At 34.5% G+C, this 19,841-nt stretch overlaps 2 protein-coding genes across 8 annotated transcripts; one reads left to right on the forward strand and one right to left on the reverse strand.

Moving 5' to 3' along the window:
• The first annotated feature begins 6,135 nt into the window (after positions 1-6,135).
• On the forward strand, positions 6,136-8,510 carry LOC692856 (anaphase promoting complex subunit 10). Of its 2 annotated transcripts, XM_062671620.1 has the most exons (4): positions 6,136-6,287; positions 6,553-6,691; positions 7,025-7,261; positions 7,749-8,510. In XM_062671620.1, exons 2-4 carry the CDS (start codon positions 6,592-6,594, stop codon positions 7,958-7,960), a joined length of 549 nt encoding a protein of 182 aa, XP_062527604.1. In that variant the 5' UTR covers positions 6,136-6,287; positions 6,553-6,591; the 3' UTR covers positions 7,961-8,510.
• A 1,034-nt stretch (positions 8,511-9,544) lies between these two features.
• LOC101740544 (translation initiation factor eIF-2B subunit epsilon) lies at positions 9,545-18,553 on the reverse strand. Of its 6 annotated transcripts, none has more exons than XM_021349026.3 (12): positions 18,406-18,553; positions 17,436-17,700; positions 16,532-16,643; positions 16,337-16,461; positions 15,377-15,568; positions 14,834-15,017; positions 11,349-11,593; positions 11,132-11,251; positions 10,745-11,049; positions 10,323-10,499; positions 9,971-10,251; positions 9,545-9,842 (listed from the first exon to the last, which is right to left on the reverse strand). In XM_021349026.3, the coding sequence occupies exons 3-12, from the start codon at positions 16,628-16,630 to the stop codon at positions 9,633-9,635; spliced, it is 1,938 nt and encodes a 645-aa protein (XP_021204701.1). In that variant the 5' UTR covers positions 16,631-16,643; positions 17,436-17,700; positions 18,406-18,553; the 3' UTR covers positions 9,545-9,632. The 6 variants fall into 6 exon arrangements, with proteins under 6 accessions (XP_021204701.1, XP_062527794.1, XP_004927856.1 ...); XM_062671810.1 differs by having other exon boundaries at positions 16,532-16,646; XM_004927799.4 differs by lacking the exon at positions 17,436-17,700 and having other exon boundaries at positions 16,532-16,646; positions 18,406-18,540.
• Positions 18,554-19,841: the final 1,288 nt, after the last annotated feature.

The raw sequence follows: 19,841 nt of genomic DNA on the forward strand, positions 1-19,841 counted from the left end.
AATAAAAACATAATTTTTTTTTTTAATAAGCTTGAGATTAGTTCCATTTCTGATGAAACATAATATATAAATTTCATTTATGTAAAATACCTACAACATGCAATAGTTAAACGAATTTGTATATAATATACAATAAATAAGTTGCGTTTTACAGTATCACACACAAACAAGTAAGATGTAAGGCAACTTTTACATCTTACTTGGAAAATATCGATTTATTTTGATCCCTATACAGTTTGATTATCCTTTTCTTAGGACCTCGATCCATACATACAATACATATAATTTTTAATAGATTCTGGAATGAAATCTGAAAAATGGTCTCAGAGATATCTAAGATCTGAGATTACATTATTTCACTTATATACATCACCTTCTGAGATTACAATATTTGGGTAATTTAGGGTGTTTACCCTGATTATAATTATGAATACTTCAAGTGTAAAATTTTAAATTTAATCTAAAATTTTAAATGTAGTTTAACAAAAGTAGAACTGCGAATAATCGTATATATTCACTGCTTTTTCTTTATATTTACTACGAACGTTTAATATACTCGATGAAATGGCAATAGTTTTTATTCCATTCTAGGCTTGGTATTTCTTCTTCTTCCTAGTCGTACACTCTTGACAGAGTAGTCGTGGTCATGCATCAGTCGAATCCTGCGATACTGATGCTCTCGCGATGCGACGCCATTTGTCACGATTGTTTCGCAGAGTGAGAGCAATTATTTATGTTGGAGTGAGTCACAGATTTTATGAGGTCGGTCCATCGTGTTGGGAATCGTCCGCTATATCTTTTGCCCTAGACTTTTCCTTGCACTACCAACCGCTCAATGGAGTCCTCATTACGAGTAATGCACCCGACGAACTTGAGAATTCGTATTTGGGCTGTTGACGATAGTCTCTCCTTGATGTTCAGCTCTTTCAGGATCGAAACTTGAAATAGCTCAACAGCTTAGTATTTAAATTTCAAATATTAATAAATGAAAGAATTTCATTCTAGAACGATCAACTTTAATTTTATTATACCATGTATTTTACTGACTTGCAACAAAAAATGCAAATCATTAAAAACATTAAAATAACAAAGGTTGTAGGTATGTATTTATTCGGAGGGCGCACCTCACTGGAGGTACGGAGGGCCGACGGGCAGCTGCGCGTGTGCCGGCTGCGAACGACCTGGTTGACATTTTATTACAAATCCGGACACACCTGATCTCGAAACCAACCATTATTTTAATTCTATTCTTCTTTTATTCAACATTTATTTTATTCTCCAAACGCGTGCACCAAATTTGAGTAACAGTAGAGTATATATATGCCTATAAAGAGTACACGCCCTTCGCAAAAAATAACTCAATGCTGCTAGACGACCTGCCCAAAAAACTATCTAGCACTCTTTTTTTTTCACTTCTTCAAATTTAGTGTTATAGTAAGGGATGTAGGTAACAACAGGTTTCCAATCAGTAAGAAACACCATTCCAATCAGGGTTGTCATTCCAAACGATAACAACGAAATTGTAAACCCACTCAACTTCTCCAACTGTTTTTTACTTAGTGCCATGACCGAATACACAAATCATATAACTCGTAACTAACAACTATAAAGCAATATCTTCTGTATGACCATTAACATAGTTTTTCTGACTATAGTAAAATTAGAATTGAAAATAAATTGAACAAATACGTAAAAGAGTTAAGACAAATCTATTGAGTTACACCACGTATGCCTTAACATTGAAATTTATATATAATTTTGGTATTTGTTTATCACAAGTCATAATGTCAAAAACAAGTCATAGGGAGCAAAAAGTTTTACATCTAGCTGGAACGCTTGTAGGTATTTTCATGTACATTACACCATCAAAACACAATGGTACCTAAAATGTGTATGAATTAAACATTTATAAATGAAGTAAGAAATCGGTTGATTACCATCGGAACTTTACAAATGCTGCGGATGCCGTACTCATCGTTTGATTGACGGCTTAGTAACGTACAGAGGGTGTCGTATAAATTGACAATAAACTGCTAAATAATAGTCATCAAGTACATATTATCTATACCAACTTTTGTACCTATAGTATTTTATAGCCAATATATTTAAACTACAATAGACAAGCTAATGCATTATTTCTGTTGTTTTATCTAAGAGATTCACAAAGCAAGAAAGTTTAAACACCTGGTTTCGTATCACAAACAACGAAAGAATTGGGATAAACAAACCACCGTATCGGAATTGTGACCCATACACTGACGTGACTGACAGACCTGCTAGGACATGTCTAGGGTGTCGACGACAGTGAGCTGCTGCGTAAGCCAGCTCGGGTATGGAACTCTAAAACATAGTGTAGTGTAGTGTAGTTGCGCCGCCGTTTTAAAGTAGCCTTCTAACGCCGTTCTTATTAATTGTGGATCTTGCTCGAGACCCAGATCGTCGTTAACTTTTACATTCCTTACGTGTCACGGCGCGGCGCTCCGACAGCTAATTTGCAAAAGCGAGATTGAATTTTCTGAAAAGAGTGTGTGTGAGTGCGCCGCGTGACCGAATACCACACTCGTGTAGATTATTATGCGTGTTTTGTAGCGCCACGTTATTACGATGGGATATTTTACTCCGCTTGCAGATCATGGGATAAAATCTGCCCAAGATCAACGCGGTCGTGAAAATTTTTTACGTGGGGGCAGAAGATCACGGATCGATCTAGGGTATCCAAGTCCACTGATACTTGACTTTACTGGCCTGACTTTCATGGTGATCAAAGGGACCGCTTCTTGCCCTGATGCGGGGCTCTTCGCATCGAGTATTAGCTTTGAAAACACGGCTGTACTTTTCACAGGGCTTACTTCGATTCGTCACTTCGGGAAACACTCCGACCGCTACGGCTACGCTCTAAGCACAAATGGTGTAACGGGCGCAAAAGAGAATACTATTTCATTATTGTATATAGGAGTGAAAGAGCTTCACCTGGTGTTAAATGGTTACTGGTTAAGACAACGTATTGCTACACTCGCGTTGTGAACTCGACGGCCTCCGGTAATCTTAATATACCTGATGGATCGTGAGCTCGTCCGGAGTAAATAAGAAAAAATCCTTAAATAAATAAGGACTAGATGATGACCGAGCTTTGCTCGGCTTTTTTTTTAATAACGCCATCTTGTTGTGTCTTTAATGTAGTAAAAACAGTATTATTATTCGCCAATATATGTCGGGAAGAGTCATAAAGTTGATTATATTATTGAAAACACAAATAAAACAACATTTTCTGAAAATAAATCATAGCTAGATCGATTTATCGCTCCCGAAATCCCCTGTAAACTAAATTTTATGAAAATCGTTGGAGCCGTTTCCGAGGTTCTGATTATATATAATTTATATATTAATATATAAGAATTGCTCGTTTAAAGGTATAAGATAAGATATCAATTAGATATTAAAATACATATAATTACGTAAATTTCTCATACATCGTGAATATTTCCCGCGATGCTCATTACGCCGCATGTCATTTTCAAATTAGGCCGGCCACAACATAACCGCTAATTATAAAGTTATCAATTTGTCAACCGTCAACCCATCCCCATCTTGTGAAAGCTATAAATACGAAACACGAATCATTAGTGAACGTATTAAACAATTCGTCCTGTGCGATATGATTGTATTCCCACACTTCTAGTAGATAATTTCTTGTTGGCCTGTTTGTAACAATTATTAAATTTGTTTCTACTAAAATTGCATCTATACCCTACAGTCAATGTAACATCTTTCTATTTTGTTGTTTCATCATTAATTTATTCTGTAAATAGCACCTGGGATCCTCTTTTTTTCAGTATGGAAATTGTTGCCAGTTGATATATAATACTTATATTCACCATCATCATCGTCTGAGGTAATACAGTCGCAGTAGCCACCTCTCGGTGGTTTACCTTCTCCAAATTATCACCCCTAAGTTCTTTGTGATCTGTTCGAAGCCGTCCAATCTGAGCTTGGGTCTGCCTCTACTTCTGCGTCCGTCCGGTCAGTCTTCTAGAAAGCATTTGAGTACTCTGGCCTGGTCTTGTCTGGTTCGCACCACGTGTTTAATTTTTTTCTACTTAATGGTTTGTAGCAACTACGCGCGGACCCGTACTTGCAAGAGAATTGCAAGAGAGGCTACGAGAATCTACGACCGAATCGGAATAACGATCACCTAAGAAGATCTAGGGAGAAACTCAGTGTGTTGTGTGTAGGTAAATAGTTCACAAGTTGAACTCTTAATTGTAATCGACCTGTTCGGCGAGGACGGTGGCCGGTGCTTGAAGAGCCTAAAAGCACGGAGAGGGGAACTGGAGAACCAGACCAGACAAGTTTTGAGCGACGTTGTCTTTTCTTTGCCCCGTCACCTACGTCCGATTTACAACTAGAGGTGGCCACAATAAACGACTATCGTATCGCGCCGCTTATTCAAAGTAACGTTCTGACTCTTCCATAAAACTTGTATCGGTTCTAGATTTAGATAGTTGTGAAGTTCAACATTCCTCATATATCACGGTACCCCGACGGTTGTTCTGCAGTATCGGAATTGGATGACCTGAAGAGGGTTTATGTGCATGCGAGCCGCCTGAGTGAACACTACACTTTCTTAAGCCATAACGGACCATATAACCTTCCCATAGAAGGGGTCCGGTCTTCCTGATCATAATGACATTTATCTCGTGGTTACAACGCGTTCGCCATCTCTCATCTTCCATCACAGTCGAGTTTATAAAAATCTTCAAGAAAAACGATGTTAAGCGAAAAGAGATGAAATTGATTAGGTAATTTGAGACTTTAATCTAATAAGATGAAATTAAATCAACCATATGCACTGGATAGCCATCATACAATACAAGATATTTGACAAATGCTTGAATCTCGGTTACGACATTTTCACGATAAGCTTGCATATATATAATATCCGAACAACAACATTTAGGACCGTCGATCTACCGAGCAATATCACCTGCTCGGTGGAAGATCTTGCCCTTCGTCGCTTAAGCATTCCCACAAGATAAGCTGGGATGAAATAAAGACTTAGTAAAATGATGATTATTTACTAAGACTTTTTCGGTGGACGTTTTAGAAGAACCCGAGAAGCCAGTCAAACGGTTATGTTTCGTTTACACACAATTGGGCACTTTAACAGACGGTAAAAAGTTTTTTTATTTTTATTCATTGCTTAGGTTGTGTACGAGTTCACGCCCCCCCGATGTGAAGTGGTTAGCGGAACTCAAAGACATCTACAACGTAAATGCTGCCACCCACCTTGAGATAATAGTTCGAAGGTCTCAGTCTTTACAATACAACGACTGCTCCACCCTTCGAACTGAAACATATTACTGCTTCACGGAGAAATAGGCAGGATGGTGGCATCACTGTAGGTGGCGGCTTCCCCCCGGTGAAGGTCAAGAGGCGACCAGAGGGGGTAGAGGCCGCCTCGAAGGCTCCGTCGGCTGGGCGTCCTTGGGGTGAGCTGCACTGTTTGGTTGCAGTGTTGACCGCCGTAACCCCCCTACCTCATCCGGGTTCTGACCTCGGAGGGGATCGGACGCTTGGGCGAAGAGTGCAGGGGAGTCGTTTAGTGGGTGGGCCCTAAAATTCCTTGGGCCCGCGGTCTGCTCCCAACACCTTGCAGATCGTCAAGTCCCACATATCCCGCGCGCACCCTAGGCGCGGGGACTAGGAGATTCGACCCCGGCCCGAAAGAAAAAAAAAGCGTGGTGGTACCCCCTCGTGCGGACTCACCAGACGTCCTACCACCAGTAATTACGCTAATTATAATAAAATTCATCCCAATTGATATATAATACTTATATCTCAAATAAATTAACTTTAAGCTATATAACTTTTCACTCTATAGTATTTTTATTTTACTATAACTGAAAATAAAAAGAAACATTAGACTCTATGCCTTCGCCTTTCCGCCGTCATTTCATTATATACCTATTGTGAAACAATTATTTTGTAGATTTGATTTTGCTCAGCTTTATATTAATTTAGATAAAAGATTTGGTTGTATGGTACGATACTTTCGCCTTTTCAGTTGGAAAAATGGAAATACTCTATCAAACTATCAATATAACTGTGACTTTTGGCGGGAACGCGAGGAGTGAAGTTGTCTGACTTTTTTATTTTGTTTATTTAGTAATTCTTCAGGCTTAAATGTGTAATAAAGGTGGTGAAAGTTCACAAATTTGGAAAAATAAAACAAGGTTGCTGGACGTAACTTCTCAAGATCCTGCAAAAAGTCTACGGAAAAAATCTAAGTAAATGACCACCATTTTACTGAGATTATATTTCATCCCATATCATCTCATCTCATTTCATTTAATTTCATCCCAGTTAATTAATGTCAGAAATTAATCATCTTCATTTCATGTCATTTCATTTCACTCTGTATTATCATTTTTCATAAAAATAAGAATATAAATTAAAATAAGACATGACTTAAAAGTCTTAGTTACCAGGTCATAAAATCCTTTAAAAAAATTAGCTTTTTCAATTTTCAATATTAATATTTTATTTATTTAGAAAGGCCAAATAAACTGCAAATAAACAAAAAAAACATTAATGGCGGGCTTAGAAAAAGATCCACTGGTGTACGAAAGATCAGGAACAGTACGAGAAGTCGGTAATCATGCTATCTGGAGTTTGTCTTCCTGTAAACCAGGTAAATAGTTTTTTTTTTGTTGTGTTGTGAGCAATTATTTATTCACTTGGAACCAACTGTAGCTCTTAAATAAAATCAAATAGTTATGAAGAACCCTGTGCACCTTGTGTAACTTTCTTTGTTGTTTTGTGAGCAATTATTTATTCACTTGGAACCAACTGTAGCTCTTGAATAAAATAAAATCGTTATGAAGAACCCTGTGCACCTTGTCTAACATATCTTGTGTACATATATACCTAATGATTCTTTCCTAAAATTAAAAGTTTGTGACACATCTGCTATTCTGATCTCACATCTAATGTACATCTACATTTAAAAAGAGACATATTTCAGGATTTGGTATTGATCAATTGAGAGATGACTGCATGGAAACATACTGGCAGTCTGATGGACAACTTCCACACTTGGTTAACATACAGTTTCAGAAAAAAACAATGGTATCACATATTTACATTTACACTGACTATAAATTAGATGAAAGCTATACACCAAGCAGAATATCAATAAGAGCTGGCACACATTTCAATGATCTACAAGAAATTGAAGTGATTGAATTAATAGAACCTAGTGGTAAGTACCTTAAGTGTACATCTATATTTATTGCCTGAGATAGCAGAAGTCTGTACAACATTATTGTTGTACAGACTTCTGGCAAAACTCCATTAGTTGTTATTGATTATCTTGAAAAGTAATTTTAATTAATTACCTTTTTAGAGTAAATTAATTTTCTCTTTGGGTTTTCAGTATCATAAACAAAATTAAAATTAATTTACAGGTTAATTTCACATTTTTATTTGTCATTATTTTATTCAATTAAAGCAGCACTCACAGTTAACCATTGTATACTTTCAATACTTTCCAGTATTCATATTCGCAGACAACTAAGGTGTTCAAATGAAGTATGTGTAAGTCTAGAAAATGTTGTTTAGGACAAAAAATAGAAGTAAGCACCATATTCAAATATCAATGAATAACACCTTGGTTTGTCTGTGAGTGGTCATACACCATGAAGTTTTCCTTAAAATAAAAATGTTTAATTTTACAATCTTGTTTTCAGGTTGGGAAATGATTCCAATCAAAGACATTCATGACAGACCCATTAGAACTTATATGATTCAAATAGCAGTTCTGAGTAATCATCAGAATGGTCGTGATACACATATGAGACAGATCAAAGTGCATTCACCATGTGAACCTACCTCTTTTGATATAAATAAGTTTAGAAATTTTTCAACTGTTCAATTCCAACAATATGCCACTATAAGATAATATAATTTACTTTTGCCTGTTGAAAGAATGTACTCTTGGTGGGTTGTCAATAATCAGACCCTATTGTAATTTTATCACAAAATCATTTGTATCAATATTTGTTATTTATTTGTTCTCTTATGAACAATTATTATTCAGAAATAACTGTTGTAAGGAGAATAAGCAAAATTATATGAAGCTTGACAGCTTGACCAATTAGCAGCCAGCAATGAAGTTTCTATTTGCTGATGTACTTTCCTAGTATAATTTTTATTGCTCTCTTTTAAGTAACTTGAATTTTGGTTTAAAGATTTTGCATCATTTTACTAAGTATAAAAATGAAAATGTTAAATGAAATAGTCAATCTAGCCATCTTTGACCCACTTTTCCATAAAAAGTTAAGAAAATTATTACAATAATACATTAGACATAAATAAAAGCCAATGTGCATAGCTTTGGATGACTTTTTTTTTTGAAAATATAAAAATCTTTACTTATGAAGTTGCTGTTTACACAACTGCCCATTCAAAACGTAATTTATGTATAGCTACCAATAAATTTTAAATTCAAATGCATTTTATTTTAAAAATACGGAACTCATTTTCATATTATGTCATTTGTTTATGTATTGATTATTATTGTTTTCATTACATTTATATAAGTATGTTCAAAGTCCCAAATTTTCCAAAGGTACATCTATTCATTGCGGTTTAAGGTTTTTGCTATCATTAACCTGAGCTCTTTTTTACTAATATTGTGCTCAATTTCACATGTGATGCGTAGAGCGGATATGTATAAAAATGGTAGTGCAAGGTAGGGGGGAAGAGGTCGACCAAAGAAGACATAGATGGACTTTGTGAATGTTCGTGAGGAACGTTGACATACACGACGACCTGGGCTTCGAATCAATCCAGAATCACATGAAGTGAGCATCGGAACGGTACTTCGATAAGGCTATGCGTCATGATAATCGCCTTACGTTGCCGCGGCTTACTCCCCGAATCGTAATCACGCAGGAGCTTTTGCATTAGCCGCCTTCAGCTCTACCACTAGCAGTAGGCTTAGAAATCCCGATAACCCTCTCGATAACTCTGCTGAGTTCGACGTGTATCCTAACCTAAACATCAGCCCGCTGAGTTTCTCGCCAGATCTTCTCAGCGCATCGCGATTCTGATCCCGTAGTAGATGCATTCGCGAAGCAGCTGCCCTTGAGTTGGTTCTCTTTTGGAGGCACTCAGGCAGCTGTTAACAAATCCCACCCCTCCTAGCTGAGCTTTTGCTCGCCCACCTGTCCTGGTGAAACTGGAGAGGCCACCCGTAATCCCTCCAACTCTTTGTAAGAAAGACTAACCGACCTTTAAGTTTTCACTTAAAAAAATATATTAAATATATAATATTGCTCCATACATTACATATTAAAATTTCAATATTTTTGTTTCTAAATGAATTACAGCATACCTCTATAGTAAAATTTGTCCATTAGGAATTGTACTTTCGTTCCTGGCACAACATTTCTTATTGGCCACCAATAGGCTAAACTGCCAAATTTAACTTTATATTGGACTGATCACTTAGCTCAGCTGAACAATAAATTTAAACACTAAATTATGGCAATAAAATCATAAATTTATTTAATAACTGAAATAACATTTCATTTGAATGATGCTAGTTGTCTAACATATTAATTACCTACTTATTCAGAATCATCACTTTCTTCACTTGCTTCTTGAAGCCATTCAAAAAATTTTACAAGTGAAGGCTGTTTGACAAAAGGATTTGCATTTTCCTTTAATTCAGCATACCAATCCACCAAAGAATCTTCATCTACTACATCAGCTTCATATAATAAGTGTAAAATTTGTCCAGATTTTCCATCTAGCCATTCACAATTTAAACAGGTGTCCTGAAATATTAATTATATATTATTTACTTCACGACAACAAAAACGCTTAGAATTGCAAATACTGGAGCCAGTGGTCAAAATATTTTAAAGCAATTATATACAACAAATGTTTGGCCTTCTATACATACCTCAACAGCTCGTAAGCAATCCATTATAGAAGATTTTGACTTGATGTAGTTTGCTAATACAGGCCGGAAATATTTCAATATATCTTTTACAGTTGTGAGCACATTCTTAGCTTCAGACAAAACAGGCATACTAAGTAATGCTCGGACAACGAAAAAATTGACTTCATTTAACTGAATGTTGTAGGCATATCTTGATGAATTTATTTCTAATATAAGGTAATCGCATTTCAATTTTTCATCATAGCCTCTTGCTAAGCTGTCTATGACTTCTTGCAAGAACACTGCAATTTAAAAATGATAATAAAAACATACATTTTTGAATATGTGTTCAGAATACAATCAATGTCCTTACTTTTAGTATCATCAGGTACAGGAGAGTCAGGTAATGAAGAATCTGCTGAACTGATTGAAGAATAACAAGATTCACTGTCACTCCATACTTTATCAAAACCAATAAACTCCTCATCACTACTCCCAGATGACTCTTCCCATTCTGTTCCACTTGATTCTGATTTTTGTAGTTTTTTATCTGTAAATTTCTTTAATAAATTTATTTGTTAACCTAGTTAGGCGGTGGTTTGGTTGAACTCTGGTTATTTCAAACAGATATGATCGTCGCAACGATTTACGTGACGTCTTGATGCAAAATAAGGCATTTCACCAAATTAATCAACTTAATGGTTGCAATTATAATTTCCCAAAAAGAATTCTACAGCATCACTAAATAATCAACAAATAAGGAGGTATCAATACAATTAAAATAAAGAGATTTACCATTGTCAATAGAACATTCTATTCTGCCTTTGAGATCACTTCCTGATTCCACTTTGACATTTTCTGCAATTATTGTGCCAGCATGTAGATTTGATCCTTCACTAATAACACAATTGTCATCAATAAAACTGTTTGAAATTCTACAGTTGTCCTTTATTATTACATTATTCATTATGTGTGATCCATTGATTATGACATTATTTCCAATTGTACATTTCTTTCCGATAATTGATTTTGTCACCGTGGTGTTGTCTTGTACTTGCGTTTTCGCTCCAATTAATGTATTTTCGGTTAATACACATGATCTATAAATAGATTAGATGTGGTCAATGTTATGAAATTTAATTACAAAAATATATTTCACAAAAGACAATTCTCCTACCATACCTGCTCAACATAGCTGAGTTTTCAACAAAATTAAGATTTCCCGTAAGAGTATACTTGTCACGGGAATACAAACCCGATTCAATTGACAGTGGATACACCCACTTATGTAATATGTCTCTACTGTAACAAAAAATAGACATTTTTAGTGTCAATCTAATTTATTTTATATCTGAAATTTTATATAATGATTAATTAATTATTATTTTCAGATACATACCAAACTGTTTGATAAGTTTTCCAATTTGTTATAGCAGCAGCATATTGATTTGATTTCAATAATGTATAATATAATGAGCTGGCAAGAATTTCCTCATTAATTAATATGCCATGAATGAAGTCATCCCTAGTTTGAAAATCAAAATTATCCGAGAACAATGGTGGGACTGTTGGTGAGCAGAGTGCAATGTTAGTATCAACCAGATTGTGATGTAATTTAACTTCAGAATTATTTAATACCAAATCCTGAAAAAAAAAGAATACATTAAATACAAGAAAAAAGATCTGACTGCAACAAAATAAAATTAATTTCATAAATGTAGATAAGTGAATTAAATATGTTGCTCTAACAGAAATATTACCAATCACTTGATTAGTTCATTAAATTAAGAATTAGATTAAACAGGACCATGTGAGATGCACCAAATATCAAATAACAAAATATCCTTAAAATCATTTCTTAAAGAAAAAAATATGAGGTAGCACACATGAAAAATACAGTCTTATTAATAACCTCCTTTTTTAAGTTAGTTAATATAACAGATTAACGATAATAGGGCCTATTATGACCGAGCATGGAAGGGCACCATACCATAATTCAAAAGATACATACATACAATACTTTACTGACACAATAATGGAAGAACATATTATCATATAAGCAAAAAAACTGAAATCTGCATCATTGTAATGATTTATAAAAAGATCAGCATGTACATATGTGTGCTACAAATGTGTGTTAATTTATTTACTTTTTTTTTTGCAACCTCATGTACCTAGTTTCAATAGTGGACAGACTCGTTGACAAGATTCCAGTGGTTCACAAGCATACCATACTTTTAGTATATTTTTAGTTGGGGGCAAAGTAATATCAACACTGGGTTTAGGGACTCCTGTATCTATCTCTTCGAACATGCGTCAATTTGACGCATGAATGAATATATTTATGGATGAAATAAATGAAATTTAAATTAATACTGTTACTGTTTCAGTAGTGGCATGAAATTAACAGGCCTTTGTGTGACTCAGTGCTAAAGATTAACTTTCACGAATATGCCTAACTAAAAACAATTTAATAAAATTATTGAACAACCTTCACATTATTTTGTACATAGAAGGTACTAACAGTGTCTTGAGGTTTGGCTGTATATGTGATTTTTGTTATTTTTTCATAATAATAAAATCCCAGGTGTTATTTTTTTTGTTATTTCAATGGCCTTATCTACTATACTGCGGATCATCATGTTTTATATAGAGAATATTTGGATTTTGTTAAATCTTATAAAATGGTTGGCACCATTGTCCAGAGAATGTTGACAAATCACAGTTTTTTTATATTAAATTATTTTTGACATGGTCCATAACTCTAACTAAATGTCTCTTAGTCTGTCCTATAAATGAGAGCTCACCATCACAATCCAGTTTATGGACATGAGAACTCTGCAGAGGTGTGCTTCACTTAATAGACCTTAGGATCTTGCTCAGTTCATGTGGTCTAATTACAAAGCTATCATAGAGATACCACAATGTTATTAAACTAATTCCCTTAATATACATCATATAATGTAGGAACCCCAGGGTATAGCCCACCATGGTTGGTTTTAGTTTGAGGCAACAAAATTGGCCTGAAGAACTTCAGGCAATTCTTTTTTAAAACTTGCTTTACAGGTTAAAGTGAATCCAAATAACTAAAAAAAAACATCTGTGATCATGACAACTAATATACTTGAAACATCAGAAATAATAAAATAAATATTGTAAGCTCAACTTCATATCTAATGCCGGCCACTGACATGCGCGCAAATATTCGTACATTGTACGAATGTTTTAGTAGGAGAGCTGGCACCAATTTTTGGGTAGGTATTTGAGGCAAGCTGAAAACTTGTCACATACCTCTCCTATTATATTCCAACACCGAATTGCAGACCTGGCTGGTGAGTAGCGGGGCTAAATCAGCTCTCGGACTATTTGCGCTAGAGATGGCGTTAATGGTTGAATTTATTTATCTGTTAACTGGTAATTGATAAAAAAAATTACCGATATTTTTATTGGTTGAAAATACCGGTAAATCTTTTCGTTGAAAAACTAATTTTGCTAATGTTAAACTTGAATGGTAGAGTTTCTTACATTTATTTTCGATTCAGTGAACTTTAGAAGCTACAGGCTTAGGGCTAATTAGCTTAACTAATTAGTACGAAATGATTAGTGGGAAAAACTCTTTACAAATTTTCCACCACGGCGGTGCGCTGGTTCAATATTTTTGAATTGATTTTTCTTACAATAATTACACATTGCAATTTTTTCCGCTCCCAAGCACTTTCCGAAATGATCCCATATTTCTGCATTGCGTTTCGGCATTTTAAATTAGATATACACTTTAAAAATCCACAACAACAAAGTAAGCAAAGTCTCAAACACACAAAAACAAAGTCAAAACACACAAACACAAAGTACAAATCTCTTAAAATACAAAAACACAACTTTACCAAAATAATAGAAAAGATGCACTGAGCCGCCAAAATGTCAAGTACCAAACAAAATATTACGTTTAAAAAATCAACCAATCGCGTCATCTTCGCGTTCGGTAAAAATATCGTTTCATTTCAATTTTTTAACGAAAAAAATTATCATTAACTGTAAAATACACCAACTTAAATATTGTGCTTTATTTTGAGGGGTATAGAGCATACAATGAAATCATAAAATTCAATATTTTTTACATGATAAGTTGAAAACATCTGCAAGGCGAAAATGAATCTTACGTGTTGAAATAAAGTTGAAACTTGTATAAATATAATTTCCAATAATTGCCTATGCCACTACACGCAGTGTTTTTGTAAAACGGTATTTTTAACCGTTTTGGGTAATTTTATTTATCGAATAGAAGTGTTAATTTTTTTTACCGGTAAATTTATTGGTTAATGGTTATATTAGCCACCTCTAATTTGCGCGCATGTGAAGGGCCGTCAAACATTCATTCGCAAACCTAGCGGCTGTGCAAATGGGTTCGCATACTCAATTTGCGAACCCGTTTCGCTTCCTCCTACATTTGTTTACGAATGTCTCACGAATTTCTCCTCCTTTTTAATTCGTCAATAGAACATTGAAGAGAAAAAGAGTTTTGAATTCTTTCCCAGACATCATTAACAGCCATGCTGTTTTTATGGGATTTCTTTTGATGAAGATACGCTACACAGTAGACGTCACGAACTATGAAAATGGCGATACGTCCGTTACCTTCGCAATCGTCGGCGCAACTGGTCAAACGACTACGCGAAGGTTCGCGGTTCGCGCGCTTTGATGTCTGTTAAAAAACCGACACAGCTTGGAAAACCATGAATGTAGCGAAAACTTTGCATAATCATTTGCAAATGTCGTCCTACACTTGCGGGTTTGCGTATTCGTGCGCATGTGAGTGACCGGTGTAAGACTACAGGAAACCAAAGAAAAAACGTCTAATAAGAGTACTTGTAAAAGGTTACATACCAAAGGAAGAGATATTATCTTCTCCTTGGACTTAGGTCTATATCTCTTGTGCACTAACACTTTCTTTGTATTCTCGTTAGCGGCCAAAAAAGTTGACCTGTCTGAGCTTATCAATGGGTGTTCCCAAGAAAGTTTCTTATAAACCAAAGTCATCGCTGTCCCTTTGTCTTTTTTACATGTTTGTCTATGGTAAAAAGAATAAAAGAGGTTTATACTTTGATAATCTGCTATTAAAAGCTATGAGTTATAATGAATTTCAAGTTTTTGGTAGAGATTGAGAGACAATAAATAATCTGCCTCTTTTTCCATGAAAAAGCAGTGATTTTAAACATATATGGCTATTATGAAAAGTATCATATCTGTCAAAGTAATTGAGTAAAATATTATAATTGGTGAATTTTGAACAAAATTTAATTTAGCTTTTCATTGATTGACGGTATTTATGATATGCTTTTAAAGATCAATAAATTTATTAATTCATATGCAAATTCCATCTGTCAGCATGTTCTATAATTTAGAAAAATATGTGAAGCTTGTACAAACTTATGTTGTTCCAGAAGACTTGCAAAATTCATATTAGTAATGCTATTGATACCAGCTAGCACAAAATATCCTTTCAGCAAAGCAGCAGCATCTAACTCTCTCATCACATCACCCATGGTCTGACAAGTATCTGACATCAAAATCTGGATATCCATAGTAAGACTCCACAGAGACTTGTTATCTTGATGTTTCCTGAAGTATAGATAAATTTTAGTATCTGATTACAGAAAATATAGGTAGATGGGTGGGAAGATAGAAATCTTAGTCAGCTACGAATCTATATAAAAAATAAGTTCATGATAACAATGATTTGACCACTCAAAGCACAAGTTTTTATTAAGCTTAATAAGTTGACTGTCTAAGCTATTTTAGGTTAAACTCCACATTCAGCAAGCCCTTTTTTTTTAAAACACTTCAGATATTAGCTTCATATCTGCAATCCTGAATTATATGTAACATATAACATAATATGTAGTATATATGTTATTACATATAATACAGGAACACCACTGCCAGATTGAATATACACTACATAAAATGGATTGACAGTCAATGTATGTAATAATGATGCTTAATTTTTAAGCAAAAATGTAGTCATACACAGGATGAAACACCCTGTGTACTCTTACCAAAAGATTCACTTTGCCAATGTTCAAATCAGACAGACAAGTACCAATGTTACTATAGAAATATGTCTAAACACATGTTTACGAATAACTACGACAATGACAGAATAACATCTTGTAAAAAAATGAAACCACCAAAGATGTATAAATTTGCCTGTGTTAAAGCATACTGTAAGCCCAAATGGGATAATGGTACACAAAACTCTCGCTTCTATCTTTATGTGACGAGATTAAATTGTACATAACTGGAACTTCGTCCTCATAACTCAATACGGGCGGCATCATTGACATTATGAGTTCTTTTAATTATCTAGTACTATTAAAAAAAACTTACTGTACATGTTCTTTTATTTTTTGTCCATTTTGACAACAAAACAGAATTGCCTCTCCCACTCCGCCCAAAGCAAGAGATTCTAGAACATAATCTATTAGAGGCACGCCTGCAACTTCAAGAAAACCCTGTAATATGTCCCATTCAGTTATTATTTTGGTTTCAGATAAATATACAAATTTCAAACAGGTTACATACCATTGGTTTATTGTCTGTTAATGGAGAAAAATTACTGTTAAAAGTGTCCATAATAACAACAGCTTGTACGATATTTTCTTTATCCATTTCCATTTTCATCAATTCCTAGTTCCTACTTTTTAGAAAATAGAAAATAGGTTATTGCTACATAGAAAGTTAGTAATAGTAGTTTTATTTTTTCAAATAGAAAGGCAAATGTATCATACCATACAGCCTTATCTATTATATTATATTTTTTTTATGAAATATGATATTATGAAATGAAAAGAAAATGATTAATTTGAGACATTAATCAACTAGGATGAAATTAAATGAAATGATATGGGATGAATTAATCTCAGTAAAATGGTGGTAATTTACTGAGATTTTTTCAGTGGACTGTTTGAAGGATCCCGAGAAGTTAAGTCCAGCGGCTTTGTTTCATTTTTGCACATTTGTACACTTTCATAGATATTAAACAGTCAATAAACCAACGTTATTACACATTTAAACCTGAAGAAATATTATATAGACATAATAAAACAAATCATTTTATTATTTTTAATAGGCAATTATAATAATTAGGTACTTACTGAGTAATAAAGTACGTATTGCATACGTAAAATGCGTACGTATGGATATGAAAAATTTTGGATGGATGATTAACTTTGGAACATATGATATTGGATTTGTCTTGGAATGCACGGCTTTCTTTAAAATTATTTATAGCTTGTAAACATATCTTTTTTTTCCATACCTATTCGCTGATAATTTAAATGGCTATTCCAGCTTAAACAAATCTCCATTTACTAAACAATATATGCATGTAATCTAGAAAGTACTAGAAAATGAATTTAATCGGAAACGAATCAATGTGATATGAGATGAATTAAATAGTATCCGTGTAAAACGAAAGCTTACTGACACTTTATTTTTGAACTTTTTTACATTGAGCCCAAGAATGAGCATTTTCATAAATGCTGCTCACAAAAGTTCGCTATCTACTTTATTCATTAGCTATAATAGAATTTGTAGCATTGAAAAGGCATTATGATTAATAAGCTAGGGCAATATCGTTCCCGCTTGTGAACTTGTTCCCCAAAATCATTCTGTAGGACCTTTAGTTCTGTGTATTCAGTCCAATCGTACAGACAGTATAGAATTACAACTCGCCACGGGGAACTATTACGCTGAGAACAGAATTAAATAATTTTATTAAAACTGTGTTTTCCTCATAACTAATTCACTTAATAATTAAAGTTATCTCTCCGATCTGTATCGGAGACATAGCTAATATTCTACTATCGATATCTCAAACTCCCTTATTTTCTTAGAATGTGACGGGTGTAATTGCTCGGTATAGGGTCGAGGGTTATTTTAATGTTGGTTTATGTTGTTTGGAGCTTGTTTAAATTACAAAGTTATCTTGACATCATCGTTAGCGAGATTCAGGCATCTGTCAAATATCTTGTGATCCATGATTGCTACCGTCACATAATATATTTTTCTATTCTTATAGTAATTCACATAGCCAACCTTCCAAGACTACCTTCTAGGTATCACAGTTTTACAATCCATACAGTTAGGAAATGGAGACACTTGCGTCGATACACGCAAACAGTTTTTTGTTCCTACCTATGCTGATAGGCTATATCAGCGTTACCCTAGCGTGTAGGATAAAAAACGGTTTTTCTCGATTTCCGGCAAAACTAAAAGTCTTATGGAAAAAAGTCACAAAGTTGTAGGTAATAAAAAGATCTAAAACTTTTGTATTTACACTTTTTTCACATATCCTCAAAATTTATGTGAAAAATTCAAAAAACCAAGTTTTTGGTTTTTTATTTTTATCTTTTTAAAAAAAAAATCTTTTTTCACGAAATTTGGTGAAAACTTACCTTTTCATGTCCCAAATACGCTGTAATTTATTTCATTACAAATATGAATCTTTTCACCTTATTTTGAATTAATGTCGAAAAAGCACCCTAATTTTCAATCGAAAATTCACCCGTCAAAATATCAGCTATTTTCAAAAAGTTCGAAATCGCTACATACTTTCCGAAGGTGAAAAAAATCTATCTTACTATAGTAAATCTTCTCAGACAATGCAAAAAATCGAAAAAACTCGAATTCGATTTTTTTATTTTATTATTATATACAATTTATAATTTTAAAATTTACACTTTAATAACTCGAAAAACATAAGACTACATGTTACATTGATAAAAAAAAATTGCAAATCAAAATATACTACTATACCTAGTCAGGTCATAAATTCTGTCACATGTTTAATGTAAAATAATTGAAACAAGTTTATTCATTATGTAACCATTCATATACCAAAATGAACTTAACAAAACATAGATTCTTATGACACTAAAGTTTATTCAAAATGACCTCCGTGATTTTGAATACAGGCCTTCAATCTGCGCGGCCAGTCGTCTATCGCAGCACGAACGAGGTCCATGTCAATATCGGCGGCTACCTTAATCAAGGATGTCTTGTGAGTGCCTCCAAATTGGGATGAGGCTTTGAGCACGCCTTTTCCTCCAAGTGTTGCCATATCTTGTAATCTAACGGATTCAAATCTGGACTGGAGGAGGGCCAGTCTTCGTGCCGGATGAAGTCGATTTCACGCGCCGCCAGCCAGTCTTGTGTGCTCTTCGCTCTATGAGCTGGCGCCGAATCTTGTTGGAATACCCAGTGCCTGTTATTGAACATGGTATGAGAAACAGGTTCCACAAGGTTCGTCAGGACTGTATTTTGATACACAACTGCATTCGTTTTTACACCTTTCTCACAAAAATGTACCTCTGTTAAGCTCCAATAAGAAACTCCCAACCATACCATGAGCGAGGATGGAAAATGACCTCGCTGGACACGCGGAATACGGTTGCTCGCTTCTTCACTACTGTGTGCGTATACCTTATCATTTTGTTTGTTGTAGCTCTCTTCTACGCTAAAAATTTTTACATCCGAAAACGAATTTCCCAAATATTTTTTTCCCGCGTACCGCTTCAACAAAGCGCGGCATCTCTTCAGTCTCAGGTCCATTAGACGAGCATTCAAACGATGTCCTGTTTTTCTTCGATATGCCCGAAGCCCTAAGTCTTCATTTAACACCCTTTTCACCGTGGTTCTGCTTAACCCCATCTGAAGGGCCACCAGTTTCTGCTTACGTTTGGGATTTCTTTGAATTCGCGCCTTCACAGCTTTTATCACTGCTGGAGTCCTAACAGACCGAGGGCGACCACTTCTTGACCTGTCATCTACACTAGAGTCTTCATTGTATCGTTTGATGGTACGATAAACGAATCTTTTGATTATATTCAAA

Source organism: Bombyx mori, chromosome 13 (assembly GCF_030269925.1).
Source record: "Bombyx mori chromosome 13, ASM3026992v2".
In the NCBI taxonomy this organism is placed as follows: Eukaryota; Metazoa; Arthropoda; class Insecta; order Lepidoptera; family Bombycidae; genus Bombyx; species Bombyx mori.